The sequence below is a fragment of the Columba livia genome, chromosome 9 (assembly GCF_036013475.1).
Source record: "Columba livia isolate bColLiv1 breed racing homer chromosome 9, bColLiv1.pat.W.v2, whole genome shotgun sequence".
NCBI classification, from domain to species: domain Eukaryota; kingdom Metazoa; phylum Chordata; class Aves; order Columbiformes; family Columbidae; genus Columba; species Columba livia.
Window position 1 is genome coordinate 7,230,219 of NC_088610.1, and position 26,248 is coordinate 7,256,466.

Consider the following 26,248-nt stretch of genomic DNA (forward strand, 5'->3'; position numbering starts at 1 on the left):
TTGTTTTCTTTGCCACTGGCCATTTCTTTTCCACTTATATAAATTTTGTTTGTTTGTTTGTTTTACTTTCAATTCTTACAAAATAGCAGTTGTGAATTTGATGATTCAGCTAGTGAAGAGCAGAAAGCATATGTCTGTGCAGGGAACTGGAGGTTCCTTTTGACCTCTTGTCATCCTTTAATGCTTCACTTCTTATTGCTACCGGAAGAAAAATAATATTCATGGGCTGAAGTTTTAGGGGTTAACATTGGTCCTATTAAGTCATTAGCAAAATTGTTATTGGTCATTTTAGGGTGGCCAAGATCTCATCCTTAGAGTCTGTCTACACGTGGTTACTCAAGAAAAATAATCCAATTAACCTTTCTGGTGGGTTGATTAAAGGGAATTAAATGCCTGTGTAGACGCTCTTATTCAGAATTTAAGTAGCCTTGACTTGATTCAGCTTGGTTCATTTTTGAAGTGAGCCAACTGGACTGAGTTAAGGTCGCTTAGGTGCTGAAAGTATAGTTACAGGGTTGCAATGTAGCTCAAGGAGTCCTTGGTAAATTTGCGCTTAGGGTTAGCATGGTTAAGTTTCACAAGTGCCCCAGTATGAGTATCTGTTGTTACCTGACAGCAATTGGATTAAAGTAGTGCCCCAGAGCAGCTGCTAGGTACAGAGTAGATGAGGCCTGAGCCATGTTTGCGAAGCCTCGGGTATGTTTCATGCTTTTGGTTTAGTGACATCATTTGTTTTTCTTGTGGAAAGTGTTGAAACTGAGCTAAGCTTTGGATTAGATCTTTTCATGCTCGGTGTTAATGCCAACCAAGGAAAGAAATACATCACCTTCCATATCTAGGGAAATATTTATTGTTCCTGATACAGAAATCACTGTTGATCCTTCTGGAAAGGCATTCCCTTTTTTCATCCTGGGTAAAGGTCAGCTTAGTCAGTCATTAACAATTAAGAACATTGTTTTGGTTTGAGTACTTTGTTCTTCACCAGCGCTCCTTCAGGAGCAGAGGTGTTGTGTCCAGGTTCTCCCTGACAACAGGTAGCTGGGGCTGCTACGAGACAATGTCATATTCTTCTGGTGTGGTCCCAAAAAGTTTTATGAGAGAGATCATTTCTGTGCAATGCGAAGATCTGATAACTGTGGCTAGGTGCTGCAGGAGGCTTGGCTCCTTGTGTTTACTTTCTTTTTTTATCTTTAAAAGCACTTAGATTAGCTGAAGGCCTGATATTGCTGGCATTTTGCCGGTAAAAACTGTTTCAGCTGGTCCAGTTTATTTTGTGGACGGGGGTTTGTTTACTGGTGTAAAATGCACCCTCAAAACGCTCTTTAGGGTATAAACTAGACCTCAGTGCTGTAGCCTGGAGTCACAGAGCCATTTTTCCGTGGGTAGTAAAGTGGATGTTCTGACCACTGTGGTCAGTAAAGCTCTTGTAAGTTATTTGCTGAAGGTTTTGGAGTTAGTTCCAATCTGTGGGCTGAGTTTCTCTGCTTGTATTTCTCTTTCACTCTCAAGTGTGTGTGATAGTTTCTTTTTCTTCAAAGAGCTGTGTGCTCTTTTGACCCACCCCAGGGGTTTGCTAGTGTGTAGACCTTTTTTACTAGAGGCCTCATCTGTGAGGTTTTTGGGGACAAAAGCATCCTGGAAATATCATATAAATTAGTTACTTATAAAGCAAATAAAAGAAACTGGCATGGGCTCTGCTTGATTTCTGACTTTGTCTTTCATCTCTTGTGATCTGATGCGTTACTAGCAGCTGAAATTGGGAAGGGGTTACTCCCTCTCCTTGGCTGCCTGTTTTAAATGAACTCTTTGGTGCAGTTCCATGTGCCATCTCCAAGTGCTGTGTTTTGTCTCTTGGACATGAACGGTGTCATTCCTGGGGAGCTGTTTTGGAGCTGTGCAGACCTTGCCCCTCTCTCTGCAGGATGTGGTCCCAGCTGCTGTTGCTGCCTTTGCCAAAGGGCCAAGGTCTGCAGCAATGGTTTTGCAAAGGGGATGCCTGTCTGCTAAGGCTGGGGCTTAGTCCCTTGTCCAGTGCAGTCTCTGAGAGCCATCTGTTGTGAGCGGCAGCAGGTGAAACCCAGGTACAAGCTTCCTCTGCAGAGGCTCCTGATCTTCCTGCCAGTTTGAATCCTCTGTGAGGAGAGAAAAGGGTAAGGTGGGGGGGAAAGAGGGACCCTGAACTCTGCGTATGGCTCTTTAGAACTCTGGAAAGTTACAGTGGCTTAAGTGGTTTTATTTAATTTTATTTCTAGTAGTACTATAAAGAAGTATAAGTGCCGTACGTCTGTGCTCATCATTAGAACCAACCCTGCCGTGTCTCTTGAGTTCCAGCCGTGACAGAGGCTGATTGTGCCACCTGTGCTCAGAGAGACATGACAACAGTGGTTTCTACTCTTCATTAAGCATCTGATTTGACTTTCTGAAGCTCCTGAGCTATACATTCAAATGCTGGTATTTGTAATCTGCTGCCAGAGAGGCCAATTTCCCAAATGTGGTAGGAAAAGCTACACCCCTGACTGTGGCCTCAGGGAAACAGGAAGGGCTTGAATCTTTATTTTCCATCTTGGCAAGGTTTTCTCTGGGCCAGGCAGCCCAGCTGTCTCTATTTTACCTTAACATAAATTGAATTAAAGTTTGCTGTAAGCATCAGTCTTCCTCTTCCTCCCAGCCGCAGCACCTTCCCTCTGACCTCTGCAACTTAATGTGGCCTTTACTGAGACTCCTGCAATAAAAACCTCCTGGCTGCTGATTTTCCAGGTGACCAGGAAAGGGTCTCAGCTCTGAGGTGGGGTGTTTCAGGCTTTCATGGAACAGTGGTGTTACTGGCTTATATTGGGGCTTTTGGTGCCTATGTGTGCCCTGCAACACGACAGTGAACAAGAGAAATGAGATGTCTGTCACAGGTGGAAGTGCATTCAGAAAGTGTTGATGGCTGGCATGGTGTCTGATGAGTAGGGATTCTGCTTTGGGATTTTTCAGGGGGCTGATGTTGAGGGATGAGGTGTCAGCTGCACTCATGTGAAGGAAGGGCTGGCTTCTAACTGGATTAGTATAATCAGGGCAACAATTTTGAGAGCAGCTGAGGGTCAGCCAGGTCACTGTGAAGCCACCTGCACTGTGCCCTTTGGCTCCAACTGAAATTTTTCCTTGAAGCACAATGTGCGGTGTCACTATTTTCTGCTTTGTGACATTCTTGGAAGAAAGACTGACAAATTCAGGCAAGCTGGATGGCTTGGAGGCAGTGGTGGTGGAGAGTGATGGGACATAGATGCAGGCTTTTCTTTCTAGGTCACTGGTTCATGTCCAGCTCTTCTGAGTAATAGGAGATCTGTTTTTCCAGCATGCATGAAATCAGTAGCTGAGGCTGTGGTGCTCATTTCACTTCTGGTTAAAGCTGGGTGAAAGTTTTACTATGCATTCAGTTTTTCTGGGTCTGCAGCGCTTGGCAGAAGAGATGGGCAGCATTAGCATATTTCATGCCCTTGGCTCCAAAACACAACCGAGGAAGCAGGTCTGCCTCCTTCCATCCTTAAATCCTTAGCACTGTCCTCTGCGAGCTGCCATGGAGCTTGTACTGAGGCAAAAAGGTTGCTCAAAAACCAGTTTGCGGCAGAGAAGAGCTTCCAGATTCATGTTGATGCCTTCTGCAGATATGTTTCCTTAGTTACTTGCAAGTTTTCAGGCTGGGATAAGAGGGGGCACAGTCTATTTTGCCCTTATTCCTGGGGAGGCAGGTGGGATGCTTTCCCCTGTTTTTAATACTAAGACGCTGGCCGTCACCCATCACTGATCTCCAAGTCACGATCCCAGCTGAGGGCTGTGTTGCAGATGGCGTTGTGTTTGCTGTCACCCTGGGCCTCTGTTTGCTCATGGCAACAGGAAATTAAAGATTAATGTCAGAGGGTATGTGCACACCAGGCGGGAGCTGGAGATGGCTGCTGCAAGGAGCAGGAGAGGCCAGTTGTGCTCCCTCTGGGCACAAGGAAAGCCCCGCTTGGAGAAGCAATGGGACGTGCCTTAAGCTGTGTGAAACTTCTCTGTTTTGCTGGGATAAGCTTTCTCTTTCTTGCTCAGAAACATGAATGTGGTGATATAGGACAAAGTGACATGTTCCCTCTCTGCTTCCTTGTCCTCTTCCCAGCATGTCCCCGGCTGGCTGGCTGCCCGCTCGCTGCTGCTCCTCTGTGGAGTGCTGGCTTGAAGGCTGAAGGGCTGCGGAAGGAGCCTGATCTGTTGGTGAAACTGCCTTAAAACTCAAGAAGCTTAGGTCCGGTTGCTGGTGTGGCACTCACTGTTGACTTATCCTTTTGCCTTTCTTCAAAATAAGTGGTAATAATATTTGCCATTCTGCTGCTGGTGGTTTGTGTTACAGGGAGCAAAGAGCATTTGCTGGGCATTTCCACCAGAAAAGCAGGGCTGCTGTCTCCCTGGAGGCTGCGGTGTGTTGAGGATGCTCCACGTTCACCTTAGAGTGCTGGGATCTCCACAGGACACATGATGGGACCTGTGGAAGTCTCTTGACACTTTATTTATACTTCCTTTTAAAAGTAGGAATTGGAGCCTTTCCACTGTTTCTTTCTCAATATGTGAAAAGATACCACACAGCTCATTGAGTGAGTGCTATATGTCCTTGGCACTGTATGGCAGCTGGGAGAGACTTTTAGCAGGGCTGGGAAGAGAGCAGGACAGTGTAGCATCACACTGCACGTATAAGAGATGCAAGGCAGGGCTGTTGTGAACCTTGCATTGAGCAAAGGAGGTTAGCTAGGCCTGAATGCTCATACAAATCTACCCCGTAACTCCAGGCACTTTGTGAATTAAGCTTGCCAGAAGTGTTAATGTTCCCTAGGAAGAAAGGTGTGGACGAAAGCCTGCCCACAAGCCTGGCACAACCCTTCTGCCCATGCCCAAGCAATTTGTGTCAGGCTCCAGAAGCTCAACTGATGATTATTTTAATTACATGCCAACCCACGCTGCCACTGCCGCAATGCTCTGGCAGCCAAATAAAAATAGTGAGATCTTTTTGAGTCAGGCCTGGGTTGGTAGCGGTTTGGTCCCTGCATTCTTGACAGCCCTGCCTATGGTGACCGCTCTTCAGGAAAGAAAGTTGAAGTGGGTTTACAAGTGAGTCACTCTTCTTCACTTCTCTTTTCAAAAGAGGTGTAAAAAGCTATGGGCAGTAAAACTTCGAGTTCCTGTGTGCGTATTGGTATGGTTTGTTCTCTTCCCAGCCCTTCTGCTGAACCAGGACTTGGTGGCTGCAGGAACTGGCTTAAGAGGAAAAGTTATGTGGGCTCCGTATGTGGTGTTCAGTATGTGATGACAAAGGGGAAGAGGACATAAATGAGCAAATATTTGAAGGCATGGAGAGACGGGTGTACCTTAAGGACACTGACAGCACTGACCTGAGAAGTAATGGGACAAAAGGGAGGAAGGAAGTTTATGCAAGCAGGAATATTTCCTGGCAGTGAGAGGTGTATTTTTTTTTCTTTCTGCAGAATCCTCTCCAAAAGACACAGTGCGTGTAGCTTTGGCCCTTTACAACAAGACAGGACAAGAGGTTGCAGTGAGCCCTGGCAGGAAGTGTTCCTCATAGAGGGACTGTCACCGCTGGCCTGGCATGGGGGAGCCTTCCCTGGCATGGATGGAAGGCTTCTCCCCCCTCTGCATGGTTGCAGGGCAGAATGACTTTGTGCTGCAAAAGCATCCAAGCTTATCGTATATGTCTGTTATATATATGTCGGACGTTACTTGTGGGATCCTGGTGGGAAGAAAAAAATTTCTTCCTTCGTTCTAAAGTTAGTTTTATTATTGGGGTGGCAGCTGATGGAACAGGGAGGATTTATGTCCTAAATTCACAAGTGCCTAGAGCCTTCGGCAGTGCTTCTCGGGGCTGGAGTGAAGCAATGGAGGACAGCTAGGAAAGACTTGGGAATTTTCCCAACTGCCAGGGTGTTGGCTGTGTTTGTGGCACGCAGAGTGCGGTGCTGTTCACAGGCCGTTCAGTCGGCGCCAGGTTTCCGAAGGAAGCTGGTGTTGGGAGGAGGCTGGGCTTGTCTGATCTTCTTTGCAGCGCTGGAGGGACTGGCTCCTTAGCTAGGGCCACCCAGCCCTGCCTCCATTCCTCACATCCCTGATACAAGGTGGAAAAGGCAGGTTTGCCTCCTGCTCTGATTACAGTGCTCAGTTACCTGGTACTCCAGGTGGTTGGCATTGCATAGACACTCAGCTCTGGCTGTGTCACAGGCAAGCTTGTTAGGTCTTAATTTTGTCTTTTTTTTTTTTTTTTTTTTTTTTTTTTTAAGAAGCTGTGAAGATACAGTATCACCTAAAGGTGATTTAGTTCCCAAAGCAAAAATTTTTACTTCTGACTGACTCAGAGCTCATTTTGTACTCTCGGAGAGCAGGCATTTAAGAGGCTGCCAACCTTCTTCTTCCTCATCCTTTGCAATGCACATGAGCTGCAGGCACAGATGCCACAAACCAGTTTTCTCTGGGTTGATGCTGGGAGTTCTGCTTCCCTGCCCATCTAGCCCCAGAGGCCAGGGACTTGTTCTTACCCTCTTATGCTGCTGTCTTAAATCTATAGTTGCTTGAAGGGCAGCGTGCCAATGCAAGGCTGTGACAGGAAGGGGGATATGTATTGTTAGTGCTGCAGCTTTACTGACTTGTGATTCTTTGTAGATGGATGTGAAGGTTTGACTGATCTGGGGCCAGCTTTGGTACTTTGTGTTCCCCAGAGCTGACTAATAAACCTGGAGGACTTAAATTGCGGGAAGCAGCAAGGGAGAGGAGAGAGTACTCATGAGGAACTGAGGGAGCAAAGAAAAGGGGTCTTGAAACAAAGCAAAGCATCCTTGGTTGGTTAGGTAGAGGAAGGTTGTTCTCACAGAGAAGATTTGCAGTGCTGCAGCAGCTGAACGGGTGGCAGACCGGAGCCCTCACAGCCGGCTTTTGGGGAAAAAAGAAGCTGATAGGAATCTGTGCAAGAATCAAAGCTGATTGCAGGATCAGTTCAGATACCTCCAGCTTCGAGTGCAGCAGCTGGCCAGGTTTCCAGCAAACTGCGAGACTGCCCTAGGGCCCATCCTCTTGGTGTCTGATCTGGATGGATAAAACCTGGCTTGTTCGTGTGTGCACTGATGCTGCGATCTGTCCTTCCAGCTGCAGCTCTGGTTTAGCTACGAGCCTCAGCAGTCTCAGGCTTGGGTCTGGTTGCCTGAAGGCTGAAGAGAAAGTGTCATCTGTAAGGGAGTCTGTCTTCTGCTTGTTCCTCCAAAAGACTCTGGGTCCCTGTGGTGTAAAACCACACTGCGGGGTTTTGAGAGGAACTGCAACTTTTTTTTGGCACTTGGCATCTTTTTGTGTGGGTGTCAGGCTGCCAGCAGTCAGCCTTGCGTAAACAGTCGCCAAACTGAGTCAGTGCATGAACTTGTACCAGAGGGGCATCGAGAGCTCCCTTACTGATGAATCCTGTCTCCCTTGTATTTTGCTACATTATATTTTAGGATTAAGCTGGAGGAGAAGCCTTGAACAGCTGACGCTTTGAATTATCTTTGTTCCCAGCTGCCTGCCTGCCTTTCTGGAGCTGCTGTGTGAGCTTATTCACCACAACCTGAAACTGAGGGCTTAGAAATGCTGGTGAAGCATCTGAGATCAGGGTGCCATTCAGTGCTCCTGAAAGCCACCCTGAGCCACAAAGTGGACCTGCCAGTTCTGCAGAGAAAGTGCTGAAGTGAGCAAGGGATTTAGGCTTGCATTTAGCAGACAACAGAAGTTTTGCATATCTGGGAAATTCAAGGTGGCCTTCTAAGAGTTTTGAATAGTGTAAAATTGTCCAAAATGCTGAAATAAACAGATCAAAGCGAAATATGGTGATCACTGTTGAAATGTTTGTGGGGAAGGGAGTATATATAGTGCAAATCTCTTGAGATGCAAACTCCATGCCTGAGCGAGTTTCCGAGTGGGTGGCTGTTTTGAGTTGTGCATGAAAGGAGACTGTTTCTCTTTTCCTTCTCCCTTATACCAGTTTAAATGAGTGGTGTTGAGCTTAAAACTAAAACTGCCATGACATCCTGTCTGCAAAAGCAACAAAAAAATCCAGAAAAGGACAATCTCATATGAACCATGGGACACTGCTGAAAGCACGTTTTACAGCTGCAATAGTGCTCGTAGGGACATATGTGTGAGGCACAGACTTTGATTTCTCCTGGTGAAAGTAACTTCTGCTCTGCTCTCCAATGATGTGTGTGGTGGTTTGCCCTGGGGCAAAGTGAGGGTAAAACACAGCTGTTGGAGGCAATGTTGTTTGTTTTGCTGTGATCCATGGCTGGGAGGCAGTGTCAACTGCTAGATCTCCCCATCTTTATTGTTGGTTGTTCATTTTGCACACCTGTTAGCTGAGTCAACTGAAGCTGTGTCAGATGCTGGAGAGGATGCACTACACAAGCAACTTCTCTTCTCATTGATGGTTAACTTCCTCCACACACAGACCTGGTTATGTCTCAGGTATTGTGAGTGAAATGTGTTTGACTGACTTGTGTGTGGTGTCAAACTAGCCAAGCCATCCCTGAGCAATATATCTACCTTGAAGTTTTAATACCTGTGCACCTGGATGTTACTGATGGGTCCACAGTGCGATGGCTAAGCTTGTTGGTGATCTTTAGGGTCTAGGCACTCCTATGTAGGTTGATGGACGTGGGCACTGAAGAAGGAGCTGTGTCGGTAATAGTGTTCTGAGCCTGACAGGTAATGGCTCACAGACATTAACATATCATGGCTTATATATCTGCTCTCTGCTTTAAAATGGCAAAATACTGTATGTATTTGTCCCCTCAATGCACAGACATTTCTGTAATAGCAGGCAGTGATGTTGGCTGTAGGACTGAGGGGTTTTGGAAAGTTCTTGTGACTCGGGGTACTTAATATCTGGGAAACCAGCTGGACCTTGCTAAAAAGGCTGAATATTCAGAGCGTGGGTGCCAGTACTCCTTAAGACTCAATACTATTTTTCAATTATGTCTTTATGTCCAAGCTTGAAGTCCTTCAACTAAATATTATCTTCTGGAAGTCAAAAACATGGTCTTTAACACTCTTGATGTATGGGTTGTGTTTTAAGCTTGGGTGAGCAGAAGGGTCATAAAGGCAGAATGATAAATTTTATCACATTTAGTGGCTGGGGCATGCTCTGAGCTGACCTTTTGAGGTCTCTTCTGGTGCTGCTTTTTGCAGTCTTGGGTATCTCCAGCTTCCTTTTTCTACTGTGCAAGTACATCACCTTCTGCTTTGAGGTGTTCAGCAGATGTGCTCTCAGCTTGAGGGCTGCTCCATGGTACAGTTTGCAGGCACTTTTACAGAAGTGAGAATGCCAAACTTGTAGCCTCAGAGAAAGCAATTTGTGAATGCTGCTGATTTCTATTTCCAGGCAGTTTGAAAAATAGACTAGTGTTCAGAGGGTTTGGTTCCAAAATATATATAGTCTTCCTTTTTCAAGCATTGTTGGGCAGGTGAGAGCTTATTGTTGGAGAGCGATGCAGACAGAACACAAACCTTTCCTGACCTTGACCTCAAAGCATTAGCTCAGAGCAGAGAGGATAAACTCCTTCCCAAATCCCAAGCTGTTCTTAGCTGCCAGGACAAGACCGCCAATAAAAAAAGGATGTGGTTCTTTGGTGGTTTTTGTTTTATTGTGTGTTTATGCTTTAAAGAATTAGTCCAAAACCCCTCAGCTTGGTTCCCCATGCAGCCACCAAGTCTTGTAGGTCCCAGCTACATGACATGCTCTGGTGCTGTGGCTGAGAAGCAGAAATTGTTCCCTTCCCCAGGCTGCCCTGCCCTCCTCCTGGGAGCCACCTTCTCCCTTGTGAGTTTTCTGATGTCCTTGGCACTGATGGTGCCTGGTGAACAAGGTCCTAGGAATGCGGTGTGTGTAACTGCAGCTGCAGCAGCCGAGGCATGTCCCGGCCAGCCGCCTCCGACACCAGTGGCTCGGGAATCTCCTGGTGCTATGGGAGAGGCAGGATGGAAATGAGAAATGCTGAGGTCAGGCCACATACCTTGCAGAGCAACTCTTCTAGGGGTGAGAAGGGAGCATCCCAATTGCATGTTTCCTCTGGGAACTGCCTGCTGGGCAGCCTCTTGACTCCAGCTGAGTGGCTGCTCTGTCATGTTGGCTTTGTTTCAAGCAAACGATCTGCAGATTTTGGAGGGCCTACCTGCTTGGAGTGGCCTGGCCAGTCCCTGCTGATAGGAGTCTCTGAGGTCCCGGCTTGCTTTCTGATCTACAGGGATCTTCATAGCTCAGCATCTTCCTGAGAATGCTGGTTTGTGACAGGCTGTGTTTGCTGCTCACCACTTAATTTGTCAGCTCTGTAGGCCCCAAAAAGTGATTTTTTGGCTGATGAAACTGTTTTTTTCCTGTGTCATTTTTGTCTTTCCCTCCTGTCCTTCAGTTCAGGATTCAAAAACTGCAGATGCTCTAAACGAAGTGTGACTCACACCTTCTAGTTTATTTTGTGAATTATCCAACACATGATGCTGACGGGGAAAATGTTGGGAGTGAAGGGGGTGGGGAGCAAGAGATGTTTTTTAAGACACAAAAGGAAATGCTTGGAGCATGCGTGTGTGGTCCCAGGGTCATTGAACTGGCCAGTATCCTGGAGCACATCATATGGGCCGCATGAACCAAGGGGGCCCTTGGGCTCTCCAGCAGATGTCAAAACACAGTCTAAGACTTCTGGCAGAAGTGTGGGGTGTGTTTTGCTCTAAGCCTGGCTTTAGTAGCTGTGGGGATTGATGTCTTGTAAAGCTGGTGCAAATTCATGCTGCCCATTCCTGGACAATACCTACCCCTTTGTCACACACCTTAGTATCTCTAGCAACATCTGAGGCTGCCTTTGTTCCTCTGGGCTTACCTCACTTGCTTTGAAGCAGTGTGGTGTTAGAAATGCTGAGCTATGAAGCTGAGGTAATGCTGGAGAAAGCTGGTGAGGCACATGGCAGAATACAAAAAAGAAAAGGTTACTTTGCGAAATTTTGTGAAGTTATTGTATCTACAGACTTTGTTACCTTGGCCATAAAGGCAGGGCTTGCAACCATGCTTGCAAGAGCCTCAGATGCACTGATGCTTAGAAAGGCATTTTTAGGGGGCGAGCTCCTGTCAGTGGAGAAGACCCATGCTTGGAGCTTGCAGAGAGGCTCCCTCAAGCAAACTGCCTCTTTAATGCTGCTGCATGGATTTTGCAGCTGACCCCTGCTGCAAAGGTTGATGCTCCCAGCTGTGTTTCTGCCCTCATCCTCCCCTGTGGGCACCTCTGCTGGCTGCGGCAGCGGCTGGGATTCCTGGGCTGGCATTTCTTTCATTGACAGCTGTGCCAGGAGCGTGTATCACAGGCCCACTCCCTGCTGTGCCAAGGCAGATTGGCTTAATCAGACTATGGTAAACCTGTTGTTAATGTTTCACGCCTCACTGAACTTGCCAATTGTAGCTGCTGTGATTGCACCCATACTGCTTGTTTGGCTGTCTGATGGCTCGCAGCCAGGGCCTGGAGATGGCAAGTCACGTTAATTTGCAGCAGTGAACATAAGATTAATCTTACCTTTCATTTTTAGGCATGCAATTAGGGAATAAGGAAATAGATTTCTTTCCCCCTTAACTATGAACCGTCTTGGTGAGGAGGAATTGTGGGTCTCTCCATTGTCATTGGGGCCATCCTGTTTCTCAAACCCAGGGGATGTAATGCCTCATAACGAGCATGCTGGGGCCATGCTGAGACTGGGCAGGGGATGAGGACTAGTGCTGTTGAAGCTTAATTTCAGACCATGCCTGACTGGTTCATATTCTGTTTTTTCTGTAGTTGCCTCACTGTTGGATGCATGTCCTTGACAGAGGGTTGGTTTCCTTGGCCTCACTTGCTGCTGTGGTCATGTTCGATTCAGTGCCGTGGATGCTGGGTCTAGTCTTGAGGGAGTGCTCTGCACTTGCCATTGCCCCCAGACTTGCTAAGTAATTGAAGGCGTCCCCATGTGTTGCCACCTGGCTGGCTGACAGTGCTTCATCGTGTTCATAATGGGGATGTTCTCATCTTCTTTGCTTGTTATTCTCAGGCTGATGGGTCTTGGGAATAATGTGCTCAGATGAGTTAGAGGCAGCCAGCCCGTCCAAGTTTCTGACGGTGACGAAAGGTCTTCTTGTGCCATCTGCCCTGCCAGCAGCTTCAGCAGCACAAAGTAAGGGCTGTGTGCTCGAGCCGTCCATTTGCGGGTTTGTAAGAGCGGCTTAATGGAGTGTATACACAGCCAAGTGGCTTCTTCAGTGGTGCGTGAAGGAATCCAAACGTGTGAGCAAACCCAAGGCTTGCTGCTGCCCTGCCGGCCTGCTCTGCTGTGTCCTCTGTGAGCTGGTAACACCATGGAGCACAGACACTTGGGAGTGTATCATGAATAGCTATGCAGTTTCCCTCTCTCTGTACTGGATCTTGATGGGATAATCATAACAGTGTTAAGACACAGCCTCTGTATTCATGTCTGAACCCTGCAACTTTGTGGTTCGTCCCAGAGCATTCTCCCCACTTGTCTTGTCCCTGTTTGTTTAACTTTGGAGACCCATTAAATACTTCCAGCACATCTCTGGAGGAGCAGCTAGAAGAAGCAGGCCCATCTATACAACACAACAGTATGAGCACTTGGCCATTTTAAGGAGCGTATGCTTTCCTTAGGAAGTTTTTAATGGCTCATCAGTCAAAATGGATTAAACATTGTAGGAATGAAGCTTACTGGAGGACATGAAACTTTTTTGTGCTGGCACAAGACTGTCAATAGAAGAGCAGTAATGTTCTATCACAGCCCTCCCACTTTCTCAACTGTATGCCAAGCGTGTTTCTGTCAGTATCTTTTTTCCAAAACAGAAGTTTGTCTGAGTGTGAGTAGAATGGAGTAAGAAAAACTTAAAGTCCTCCTCTGCACGTGTGCCTTTGTGGACGATGGAGCAAAGATCTGTCACTACCACAACCAATGAGGCAGAGCTCTCGAGCACCACAAGGATCAGAGCAGTGTATAAGCCTGTGCAGAAAGGAGCTGGGATGCCATTTCATAAACGTTTCTTACAGCAGCAATCTTTATGTAAAACATATGTAGCTCTGAAATGTTCATGCTTGCTCCTGTGCTGCACATCTTGTCCTGCCAGTACAGCTGTTCAGGCAGCTGTGCAGTGCACTTGCTCAGAGACCTATTGCAGTTAAAAATAACACTTCCCTCCCCTTCTTTTTATTTATTTTTTTAAAAAACTGTCAGGAGCAAGTGCTGCTTCTTGACTATGTGGTGATAAAAGCATAATCCTAGATTTGGGTAAGCTGTTTGTGGCTCTGTATTAGAGTGTCTTTGCATAGTGCTGAGCTGATAGTTGGGCTCAAACCTCAGAGTTGGATATGCCCTTCCAGTAAGCCAGATGATGCTTGTTGTAAGCACAACGTGGTGCACAATTGTGCTGTGAAGCCAAAGTATTATTAGGGACCACAGAAATAAAGTCTCTGGGGAGCAAGGTCCCCTTGCCCAATCCCATAAAGATGTATCATGACCAGCAGATACCCTGGACCTGTCACCTGTGAATAGCACTGCTGTCTGCTCAGCTGTGGCTTTTCCATATCTGTGGCTGAAGGCAGCATTTCTTTATTTATACACAGATGTCCACTGGAAGTGTTTGGGTCCTGTTTAGTGTTTTGTGTCCTCTTCCATTTTTTAAAAGTAGTTGCAATAAAAAAAGCAACAACAAAACCTTAATTGCACCATCCAGAATTGTACATGCTTAAAATGAGTCACTATGGTATCATATAACTGTAATCTTTGTCCTCATCTCCACCCTGCTGCTTGTCACTCTGCTTCCCCGAAGTGCTGCTCTAGCTGTTGGGAACTTCTGTCATCTGTAGAACATCCTCCCATGCAGCAAGACTGGACCAAAAATTCTGTTGAATGAGATCAAGGATAATGTATTTATCTGACCTTTCAGCACATACAACTAGAAACTCTTCTAGATGTTTTCTGAAGATACCTGGGTGTGAAGGAACATCTTCATGCGTCTCCAGCAGAGCACATGTGTCACTGTGAGAAGAGGGAACGCTCGTGGGACTGCGGCGTGGAAACATGCAGCTGCCGCCTTGTTGCCTTGAAGTATTTTCCATCCTTTGCAGTGGTGGAAATGTTTTATCTTCTCTGACTCTGAACACTTTCATGAATGGGTTCCTCATAAATTCCTCTTGTAGTTTTGGTATATTCTGGGGGTTTTGGGGTGATTTTCGCTTTCTCTTGTAGGCCGTTGCTGTGCTCTGCTGAAGAGAAACCTTGGTCTTCCCCAGAGGGGGAGCGCAGCAGCTGAGGTTCCTACCTCCCCTCTGTAGCTTCAGAAGGACCTTGTAGTTCTTTGCTTTGTGCCAGATGTTTCAAATGGGAGGAATTCCCCTTTTGGGTCCTGTTAAGCTGCTTAGCTTGTGACACTGAGGGGAAAAACAAGTGATAGATCTCTCCAGTGTAATTTTTTCAGTGCCCATGCCTTAAACTTCCCTTGAAGCAGATGGGAACCTGGTGCATGGCAGATGTGCGGAGCAGGACCCCATCCTGCAGTTTGGGGGCACAAGTCAGTTCGTTCTTGGTTCTGAGAAGCTGAACCACCAAAAGACTGAACCTGGTGCTGCGTGTGTGTCCCTGTCCCAATATGTATGCGACTTGTGTTTTGGTGCCCCGCTGCCTATCATTACAAGTTAAAAATAAACCTTGGTGTTTTTCTGCAGTGTGGGTAGAGCATTCCTTTCAAAGTTCAAGTGTGAAAGTGATAGGCATTGGCAAAAATCTGCTGCTTTCAGACTGGTGCCAAAGGGAGCTCATCCCCTTCCCATTTAGCTTGCCTCTGGGTCATTTTCAGCGTCTTTGTAAGCAGCTGTGCTTATCCCTGCCTGTAATGCTTTGGCTGATCCCATATCTGTGATCTAGGTACGAATGCAGCATTCACAATAGAAAAAGTCAATGAAGCTTACAGGAGGCAGCTGTAAAGTGATGCCCGAGAGGGTGGCAATGCTGTGCAGCGAGAGCCGTGGAGCTCTGCTCACCTCTGCTAAGGTGACAGCGTGCGGTGCCTTTGCGCAGAGAAAATACTGTTCTCAGACTCTTCAACCCAATAAAGAAAGTCATAATAGGCACAAATGTTAGCCCTTGCTTTTAGTTGAACACAGAGTTGGCATTTGTATAAATCTGGGTGGAATACAGGGTTTTGTATACAAGGTCTGATCCGGTGGTAGCGTGGGCAATTCTGGTCTTAAAATAAAGAAGCAGAGGTGGAAAAGGCTTGTTGTGCAAACAGGGACAAAGAAGTGTATGCATGCAAAAATAGCTACAAGTGCAGGAGGGGAAAAAAACCACAAGTCCAGACCTGGTATAAAGTGTGTCAGAAGTCTCTGTGTATGTATACTCCCTGACCCCCATAGCTCTTTTGATGCCTTTTTATTTTCCCTCCTCCTGATGCTAATTCTCTTGACTTTGTTTCTCTGTCCAGTGTGTCGAGACTTCGCTGTTCTGGAAGATCATACCTTGGCCTATAACTTACAGGAGCAAGAAAGTAAGTAGCAATGATCTCTGAACAAACTGAAGCAAATTTATCCCAACAGGCATCTGGCTTTTTTTTGGATTTGCTAAGAAAAATCCTCTGTTTTTATTTTATTTTTATTCTTTTTATGGAATGTGGATTATTGCTACTGTTTTCACTGTCCTGTAACACTATTTTGCATTCTGCCCCAGCTTACATGGTACCCTAGAGAAAGTTTCATTTCATGTTTAAATTTTGTGCTTTCCTTTAGAGTTGAGTTTTTTAATGCCCTTTATGATAAAACTGCATGTGGGACTGCATGTGAGGTTTTGTTGCTGTGCAAGGTTTTTATAAATGACTAGCAATTTTGGGAGCTTCAAGTTTTATAGGCTGACCTGAAGAGGTCTGTTTATTTACTTATTTCAGAATAGCTAGCACCTGCCTTTTGAAAGGAGGCTTCCTTTGGAGACATTTTGGGGTAGGACAGCTGTATGCTCTAGGGTTTAAAAAGGAGGAAAAAAGCACAGCCAGGAACTTCAAAGTGAGTGGTGATTTTGTTTTACATTCTTATCTATTACTTGGGGTTAGTTTGCAGTTTCAGGTGTGATGGCCTCTCTCTAATCTGCTTTGCTGAGTGCCAAGACCGTTGGTATCTACCAGTACTAGGTGCTAATACCGTTCCAACCACTCCGCCAAGCGTGTAGCTTGTGCTGTAGTTATGTCCTTGCTGCTGGAACCTGAGACCACTAAATTAAAGCTGGCTCCCAGTTGCAGCTCATGTATCCATCTTTTCTTGCGGACAGTATCCATGTATGGTAAAGGACTCACTGTCATATTCAGTGCTAAATATAAAGGTAGTGAGATTCTGGAACCGATTATGTTGAGAGTGAGGGGAGTTTCTTCCTCTGGATGTTCTTAAGAACGAATTAGGGAAACATCCATCAGAAGTGTTCAACTCATCTTCACTGGCCTCTGGTGGTCCCTTCCAGACACACTTTATTAATCTAGGGTAAATTCCCATGGCCAGAAGATGAAATTCAAAGCCGAAAAAGCATTCCCTATTAGTCTGGATGCGATTAAGATACGCAGATCTTGTTTTGGTAACAGACACACATATCCAGCCCCCTCAGTGCTGAAACAAGGCAATCTCCATCAAGATCTCAAGGTGCCAGTGTAATTTCAGCTCAGGACTTCCCCACCTTTAGAGAGATTACATGATGTTTCCCTGCCAAGAGCTGTCTTCCTTTCTGGCCTGGAATCTCCCTCCCACGTGCTTTGTCTTGTTCACACCGTGAAGTTTTGCAGGCTGATTTGGAGGTTCTTGTCTGTGCTTATTTCTAGTTGAGCATCACTTGGCAACAAATGTTCAGCGTAATCGTCTGGTGCAACATGACTTGCGGGTGGCCAAGCAACTGCAAGAAGAGGATCTGAAAGCATGTGCTCAAATCCAGAAACACCGAAAAGACTTGTGAGTTTGGGATGGAGGTTGTTGAAATGTTAGTCCCATTTGCTCAGAGCACTGAAATCAGCTGCTTTGGTTTGAGTTGATTGACAGTGCATGGGGCTCAGGTTGATCAGCCTTTTGCTTTTCTTTCCTTTTTCCTTTGCCTATCCGTTGCTGTAAAAGTGTTGATACTAGGCTATAGCACAGAGTAATGAGAACAGGGTGGGAGCTCATGGTCCTGGGACACATCCTGCCTTAGGTTCTGTTGCCTGACCATAGAATCATAGAATCATTTTGTTTGGAAGAGACCCTTAAGATCATCAAGTCCAATCATCACCTGACTCTGTCACTGACCCATGTCCGTAAGAGCCTCATTTACATGTTTTTTAAACCTCTCCAGGGATGGTGACTCCACCACTTCCCTGGGCAGCCTGTTCCAGCACTTTATAACCCTTTCCATGAAGAATTGTTTCCTAAGATCAAATCTGAACCTTCCCTGGAGTAACTTGAGGCCATTTCCTCTTGTCCTGTGGATGAGATAGGAGGGAGCCTTCCTGTTCTCGTGCCTGTTGGCAAAATGGGGTGGCTTGGCCTTGACCTTGTCTCTGGCTAAAGTCTGAGAAAGAAGAAACTGCACCGCAGAAATATACAGCATTACAGTGAATTCTCTCTCTCGTGGCAATTGCAGATATTGGCATGTTTGCATGTACCTGATGAGTGCTTTTGAGGGGCTCCAGTGTGAAGTGACCTGTGAAGATGAGCTGCTGACCCGGGGGCGTTTGGTGGAGATGGGTGCTAGGGGTTACACCTTCTCTTGCAGTCACTGACTTCTGCAGCAGCTGTGGGAGGATGTTTTGGGGGTGATGCAGTTTGCTCTGCAGGTTCGCTCATCCTCCACACACCAGATCTAACCCCTGGCCTGTGATTTGGGTTTCTGCATACTGTGGCTCTTAGGCTGTGGAACTGATGTAGTCCATGAGATGTAACAAATGGGTTATGCGAGATGTCTCAGTCAGATCCCAATGGTGAGGGACAGCAGCTGGCTTTCTGATGGGGCTCCCTGCCAATGCAGGGTCTGCAAGGCTTGTGTCTCGTTCTGTGATGCCACCCACCAGGTACAGTTGGTGGTGGATCACAAACCCCGGGTGGCTCATCTGGCAGAGACAGCAATGGAGCAGAAGAGCTCTGTGTTGCAGATGTGTGAGATACAGGACTGGCTTCAAAGGAGCTGCTCATAAAAGATCTGAAGTTGGGGCGTGACAGATCAGCCACTGTTTTCAATGTTCCCAACATACTCAGGCAGCACTGGATGGTTACATGTGTCTCTCTCAAGTCTGTCCTTTCTTTCAATAGCTTGGTCTTCATTACCAATTACAGATGTGAGCATGTAAATGACAACATAAAAATTAATTTTGTATGGCAGAGATTATTCCTTTTTGTTACTCGCTGGGAAATGCAAACAGTTTTCTTGTTGTAGGACTCTGTAAAATGGGATTTACAAACTTTGTGAGCCAAGGTACAGGCAAAACTGCTGATGCAAAGAGTTGTGTCAGCAGCAGTTCTGCTCCTGAAAGCATGAGATCTTCTCCAAGAATAGTAAAAAAAGTTGGGTGCATCCTTTTGTAATTTGATCTTTTTCTTCCTTAATTCCTTGTACGTTCCCCCTGTCTCTTCCTTGTGCAAGATCAGCATGTTCTGGCAGCAAAATGATCCTCTGTGTACTGTCTAGGGTGGTTTGACACTGCAAGGTGATGGAGGAGTAAGGGGATAGAACTGGATGGTCTTGAGGAGCAAGGAACATAAAAAAGCTCTTCAAATTTATGGGCTTTCTTCTGTCTTTCAAATCCTAGATATTCTCAGGAAGAATTTGTGAAGATAAATGAAAGAATAGGAATAACATTTTTTTAAGAATTCAGGGAAGCATCAAGCCTTATTATCACCCTGCTTTAAAAGCATCTCTCACATTTAGCTGAGCAGCCTGCAAACTGCCAAGCGTAGTAGCAAGGTTGCTAAAATAACTGTTGGAAATACCATGAAAATATGCTGTTTCCTCATTTTGTTCCCAGTACTGTGACAGTTCTGTTACACTAATGCGAACAGTTCCTCTGAATGGTTCCCTTAAACCCTTTTTTTTTTTTACTCCTCATCTGGCAACAATTCTAATACTTGCTACAGCCAACATGAGTGAGAGCCTTCTGATCACGGACCTTTTTCTTTGCCTCTTACCTAAACTGATGTAGAGTTTCCCTGGCACTCTTAACCCTCCTGGCTGCCCAGGGACACAGGGCACATAGGCGTGATGTTCAGGGGTGGTGATGTTTTATGTTTCTCTGGCCGATTTCTGAGGACCGATGGGCACTTGAGCTCATGCTAAAGAAACTGAAGACAAGAAGAGCTGTCGAAGTTCTTTAACCTATTTTCTTATGCTCAATCAAGTTGAAATACTAGCTTATGTTGACTGACTAATCAAGTCTCAGTGTTTAATTACCACTGAGTAATAAAACACAAAATCTAATGCTCTGCTGTTCAGTAGTTCTTCGATTGATACGGTGTATTCCAAGATGCATGTGGTCAGGAACAAGAAAATGCTTCTGCCATTGCGTTACTTCTAGTGTTCTTTGCGAATGGAGAGGCAATGACCTTGTTGCCGTGGCTCTGAAAGACGATTAGCTGTTTATGTCTCCTGTTTGTCTGCAATAAGATGTATTTTAAGCATTTAGCAAGTCAGTTGGTGCTGATGATCTTGGCACGTTGGCTCAGTTCACAGGTGCTGGGTGAACTGGAGACGTGCTACGCTTTGATATGTTTGACCTTTCTAACTTTATTTTCTACCTGCATTCATGTCCTCCAAGACTGGGGTCACAAGGGATCCACTATCTTAGACCCTGCTCCCCAGGATTTGTATGTTCAGCTATTGTTTTGCTGGGGGCTGTGGTTCCATGCTGGTACCAGGTTTGCCACGTTCCATTTTGTATGGCAGGTTCAAGAACTAGATTTGCTGCTACGTGAGCTCGTGTGCCTTTGAACAGGTCTCTCTCTGGAGTCAAATGAAACGCACACAAGCATACACACCAAATGGCAAGTTTTATCACTTGGATAAAAGAAACTGATGTCTGAAGGTGTTTGATCTATTGATAACTCCAGTCGTACAAACACCGACATTCAGAAGTGCTTTCCAGGGTGTCTTGTCTCTAGACATGGTCGGTTTGTGGCTATGCACAGGTGTTTGCAAGTGGGGTGGTCTAGGAAAGGGAAGGAAATGTCATGTTGTGATACTGACTTGGCATGCATATGTGTTTGGGGAAGGGGATATAAATAACACGCAGTACCCAATTTCAGGTCTGCTTCCAAGGAAGAGTTGACAGAAATAAAGAAGGTTCTTTTCCTTCCCACTGCATGTTCCTTTTCATTCCCTGTGATTAGTTGTTACTTGGTGGCATTTGTCCTCTAAACCCTCTTTTTCTTGCAGTGTCCTTCCTCCCAACCCTAAGCCACATATCTACTCTTCCCACTTCTCTCATTCTTCACTTCTATAAATGAAGGCTCTGTGGTGCCACTGACTGCTCCAGCCATGCCAATTTTCTCCGTTTTGCTACCAAAAGCGTTTGTCAGCACTTACTATTTTAATTTCCTCTGCTCATGTCCTAGACTCTCCTCCAGTCCTTTGCCTTCACGTTCGCTAAGTCATTTATGCCCAGATCCTTGCTCAAGCCTAGAACTAGTTGCTCCAGCCCACATGGCACAACTTTGACATAGCTGAACCTGCTTCTCTTGAAATATTTGCTTGACTTCATGATATGTTCTTGGTAATCCTCTCATCACCTATCTGATCATTGCCAGTGTATTCCTCAAAAGTTTGCATTGTAATGAAGCCAGCTCTGCCTGTTGCTGGTCCCATTCTTATCTCCTTCCGTGCTTTGTCTTTCAGTAGTCTCAGTTGCAGAGATAGCTTAGATTGATTTTCCTGACCTCTTTAGAGCTAATCTTTGGCTCCATTTCAACAGTGCTGAAAGAGAGAGCTCTGAATCTATATTCTCATATCCCCCAGCACTTTTCTGGGTTGCCCTAAGAAACGTCTCTGGCCATTGTTCCCATCTCTTTGCTGGGCATCAGAGCACACATCTGAGTATGGCACAATTCTTGCAGATGATTTCTGTATGATGACCCTGAAATACAGCCTTCCCAGTCTATCCACATAGAGAAAACTCTCACTTCATGTCTCAATTATGCCAGTATCTATCTCTCCACAGTTAAGGCAGCCTTGTGTTGTTCCCACATCCACACTACATGGTGACAGTGACTCCCTCACCCCTGGTTTTGATGCATGTCACTCTCTTGCCTCTTGGCACCAGTTCTACTTGTGCGTCTCATCCCACCTCAGCATCATTTTTTTGTATTCATTACTGAACTGTCACATCCAGCCTCAGCTTGGCCTTTCTACCACATTTTGCTATCAACACTTCCGTGCTTTCTCCTTGGCTTTCATGTGAAAACCACTGCCCTGAAATGCCTGCATTAGCCTGACCCCTAAACCCCTCCTTTGGCACCACATGTACAAAAATTCCTCAGCAGAATTAGGCTGTTTGAAGAGATTCTGCTGCTCTGTTTTGACCAGTCCTGTCCTATGGCACCTCCCTTCTTAGCAAACTGCCTGTGAATCTGTTTTCTCTTGTTTGATACTCTGTGCATGTTTTTGGACCTGTTTTCTAAATTTGGTCAGCAGTAAGTACAGGGAGTCCTGGTCCTGGTGAGGATTCATAGGTTCTGCATTAACACTGAGTAATAATTATTCTGTGTAAATCAGATGGTTCTTTAGCTCTTTGATCCCTTTCTCCAGGCTGACTGATGCCTGTGACTTTGGCGACCTATAATCCTTGTCTCCTTGCCTTCTAGAGAACGACAGGACTGCGAGATCGCTCAGGAAATCCAAGTGAAACTGGTGTTTGAAGCGGAGCAGCGCCGCAGGCAAGAGGAAAATGATGAGGTAACCTTTAAAGCTGCAGGGATGGTGGGCTGTTTGGGGCAGCCCTTTCAGAGCAGGTGTTTCTGGGTCATTAGCCACATGAATTGGCTTGTGTGGTGTCAGTCCTGGTCCTCACAAGTCTTGGTAGGCACAGATATTTTGAGGAGTCCTGTTACAGGGATAAGATGCAGTCATTGTCCTCATGCTGAAGGCTCACAATGGTGGTTGATGCCAGTGGCCTTGCTAATGAAGAGGGCAAGCAATAGGTGGGTCTTGTGTTCATTGCCCTGGTGTGGGAAAGTGAAGCTGCTTTTGCTGTTCAAGATCTACTTTCTCAAATGCAAGAAGATAGGTACTGCTTTGGGGAGAATCCTGAGTCATGATTTCTTGCTCTTTAGTACAAAAACTTCAGCAGGACCCTCAGCCCAGCAATCCACCTCTGGTTTCTCTTCCTTCATCTTCAGTTTAAGTCTTTCACAGCCTGAACACTGTTGCAGTTCCTTGCTAGCAGATGCCTTTTTTGATTTCAGAATATTGCTCTGCTACTGTTGCTTGGGAGTGGGCAGTGTGACTTGTCCATGGTATCCAAAGGATACCTCTGGCTAAAGGTTTTATGCTATAAATGTGACCATCTGTCTCATTATTATTGGGAAGGTGAAGGGGATGCAATACAGCTCATGTTGGCTGTGGGATTTGCACCTTTCCTTCCTGCTTTATGTAGAGAGCTGCTGAGATGACAGCAGTCTGACAGCAGGTCCCTGCAACCTGTCACACCAGCATGCTGCCCATCTTGTGCTGTTGGGAACAATCCTCAAAGTGTCTCAAAGCAATGAGGAGAAGTCATAAATACTCTTTTTATTCTTTCTGGTACATGGGAAGTTCCTAAGTGTGGCTGAAATGTAACTGTGGACTGTTGGGCTGCAGCTGGGTACCAGGGTGTGACAGCACCACCCATCCTTGCAACAGGAGTTCTGGAGAGATTGAGTTGATCCTGTTTCCCTTCAAGAGTCCCCCACAGTGTTATTTCTTTTGCGTGGGCTCCTGTGCTGAGGCCCAGCCTGAGCAAAGTGAGTGACCTGCGCAGTGTGCCGTGGATTTGTCAGCTGGCAGAGTGACAAACGTCAGAGCCCCTTCTGTAGCCCTCAGCACGGCATCTGTACAGGTACCCTGCAGGACATTCTGTATTTCACTGGCCACACACTGGTCTTGTACTTGTCACATGTGAGGGTGCAGTAGCTGTCCGGTGTTCATGGTGGCTCTCTGGTTCACCAGTGGCCATCAGTGTTACACCAGTGCTGTGCTTGAGGCAGATCCAGTCTGGTGTGCAGGGTTTTTAAATGAAGCGCTAAGCCTACCTGCTTACAAGTCCAGTTTCTAAGAAGTGGTTTGTGTGGATTTGCAAGTCCTGAGCTGTCTCAGTCCTGGAGATAATGTGCTTAAGCCTATATATTTATAGACTTACTGTACTTGCTACAAGAGGTTAACCTTGTCAGGGGAAGGAATTTTTTTGTTGTTGTTTGTTTGTTTGTTTTGGGTTTTGTGTGTGTGTGTTTGTAAAGAACCTGTGGCGTCCCCAGGTCCTCCACAAAGCTGGTTACTGAGCAGATCTTATCTGAATCCTGAAATAACAGTTTGTACTTGAACACCCATCCAGTGTCCTCCAGTTCTGGCTTTGCTCTGGGGGATGTTGGCTCTTGGTTTGCATTTCAGTGATGCCTTTCCTGCCTGCAATGCACACTTTACTTACACTGTAAAGGTCCTGAGGATTAGGGAGGCTTGAATGAATAGCGTCCAAAGGGCCAGCATTCCCTGCTGGTATCTTCCAGCTTCTCTTCCAAGCTTCAGACTTATCACAAGCATCTGGGCCCCAAATGAGCAAGCCCCAGGGAGCTATTTGCTGTTGCTAGGCCTTGTTGATCCATTAGTCATGTTGATGGTAAACCAATTAGGAAAGTGGAGTGCTGTTCCCTTTGATGGCATATCTACCAAAACTGCGACAGAAGATAAACGGCTGCAATCCCCTCAGTGCTCCTGCCTTGTGCTTAGCCCTTTCTTCCTAATGTCCCTTTCGATTTTCTTTTCCTCCAGTCTCTGTCTATCAAATTGATGCATTTCCCTGCCTGGCATCATACAGTCTCTGTAAATTACATCCAGTTTGAAGCGAGTTCATGATTTGCTTTGGGAAGTCCTTCCAGTCTGAAGTGCCTTCAGCTGGAGACAGGCTTTGTCTCTGTGTTTTTTCTTTCCTTGGTGGGGTTCAGGGGGCAAGTCCAGCCCACTTGCGTGAGTGAGCGTGCACTTTTGTGACTTCCAAATCCCTGCTGAAAGGCCAAGGTTGCGCACTCAGTCCCTTCTGCCATGCTTTTGGCCTTGGGGGTTTTGCAGGCTTGTGTACAGATGGAACAGGAACCTGTGAGTCTGCCGTGGGGTTGGAAGCTCAGCAGTGGACCTAGGAGAGGATGGATACTGGTTGCTGAGGTGGTCCCTTGTGCGAACTGCTAATTTTGGAGCCCCATCCAGCCCAGGGGTCCAAAAGTAACCCTGTTGTTGCCATGTCTGGAAAATTAAACTATCAAGTTTTTTTAATTGAATAAAGAATTTGAATAAAAGGATCTGGAGATATTTTTCTAGGGGGAAGGTAATGTCTATTTTCTTCTGTCTCTGCAGGACATTGCCCGTCTCCTACAACAGAAAGAACTGCAGGAGGAAAAAAAGCGCAAGAAACAGTACCCAGAATCCCAGGGACACACAGCCCCTGAAGATAGCTATTATACAGAAAATGAAGGTGCGTTTCTCCTAGATAAAGGATCAAGATCTTGGCAATATAGGTGAACCCTATTGATCTGGAAACACTGTTTAGGAGATTGTCTTTATCCTACAGTCCTGCATTCAGCACTGTAGCATTGCATCAGTTTGCAGGGTTGGGATCAGACTTTATTCTAGAATCAGGAAATATTAAAAAAAAAAAAGTGGAGAAAACAATTTTATAATTTTTGATGTCATGTAAGATGGTGTCCTGTAACATGGCCTAAAGAACAGAGATATGGGGTGTGTGGTGTGCACATGTAAGCACACCCGTGCGTGCATGTTTTGAAAGGGTTTGTGGAAAAAGACGGTAGCTGATGTTACTGATAAGCCACAGTTACTTCTGTGTAAAATCCGTAAGTGTGTGGGGGGGAAATTCAGATGCAATTCCACACTTGCATTCAAAGAGAAACAGTTCCATGTGCTCATCTGCGATGCTGGCACAGCTACGTGTGTGAAGGAATAAATGCTGGTTCATGGAACAGCCTTTCAAAAATAACTCTTTGCAGGTATGTATCCAAGCATTAAAATTAGCACGAATGCTTTGAATGACTTACTGAATAACAAGGTCATCTCCACAGAATATCTCTGCTGTGATTATCATCTGGGACTGTACATTGTGGAAAAGATATGACCCGCAGTGCTGTATTGCTTTCTCTTGGTCGGCTTCTGTGATTGAATACAGACCTTCTTTAAATTGGGAGGAGAGAATCGGGGTGTGTTTAATTATGGAGCAATCTGGGGATGGCTTTGCTGTGTGCTGGTGGTGGTTCTTGTGTTCTTTCTTCAAAAAAAGAATGTCGTGGGGAAGAGATGGGTTGCTTTTGATTAACAGATTGTAAAGATGAGGATCAAACCTCTTTCTCATTTTAACATCAATGCCATTGGCAATTTTAAATCTCTTTTATTTGAACTCACACAAAGTATTTTAGTTTCAATTGGGAAGAAGTTGAAGGATGACCAAGAAAACACAAAGTGCAAACCAGTAACAAAGTGGAAACTTTATAACCACAAGTCCTGCTACCTGTACAGAGCTGGGAAAGACTTTGATCTTGGAGTCTTATGGCCAACCCACACTTCAGTTTTTCAGAGTTAAATGGGACAAGTCCTTGGAATAGTAATAGTGTTGCTGTGCAGTGATGGTAGGACAGCATGGATCTTTATAACAGAAATCAGCTGACAAAAGCCTGTCACTCTCTGAACCTGAAACTCTGGTGTGGATTTGGGGAGCAGGATATCTTGTGGGTCTAATTTTTCTCCCTGCGATAATTTGTAGTCTCGGAGGTGAGGTACAACGTGACCCTCCATAGCAGTGCTGTTTTTGGTCCTCACTTCTTAAAAACTAGAAAGGACTGGAGTGGATTTTGATGCTGGGATCATCTAGTCCATTGGTCTGGAACCTCTTAAATACCTGGGCACCATTTAATTAGGCTTTGGCATCTTCAGTTTCTAACATCCTCATGACCTG

At 45.8% G+C, this 26,248-nt stretch overlaps 1 protein-coding gene across 2 annotated transcripts in view; it reads left to right on the forward strand.

Moving 5' to 3' along the window:
* The window catches only part of CCDC50 (coiled-coil domain containing 50), a 43,308-nt gene that overhangs the window by 1,446 nt on the left and 15,614 nt on the right, over positions 1-26,248 (forward strand). For both annotated transcript variants that reach the window (XM_065073630.1, XM_065073631.1), the window contains exons 2-5: positions 15,539-15,601; positions 16,910-17,036; positions 21,906-21,996; positions 24,643-24,760. In XM_065073630.1, the coding sequence (XP_064929702.1) occupies positions 15,539-15,601; positions 16,910-17,036; positions 21,906-21,996; positions 24,643-24,760 (399 nt within the window). The remainder of the gene's footprint in view (positions 1-15,538; positions 15,602-16,909; positions 17,037-21,905; positions 21,997-24,642; positions 24,761-26,248) is intronic.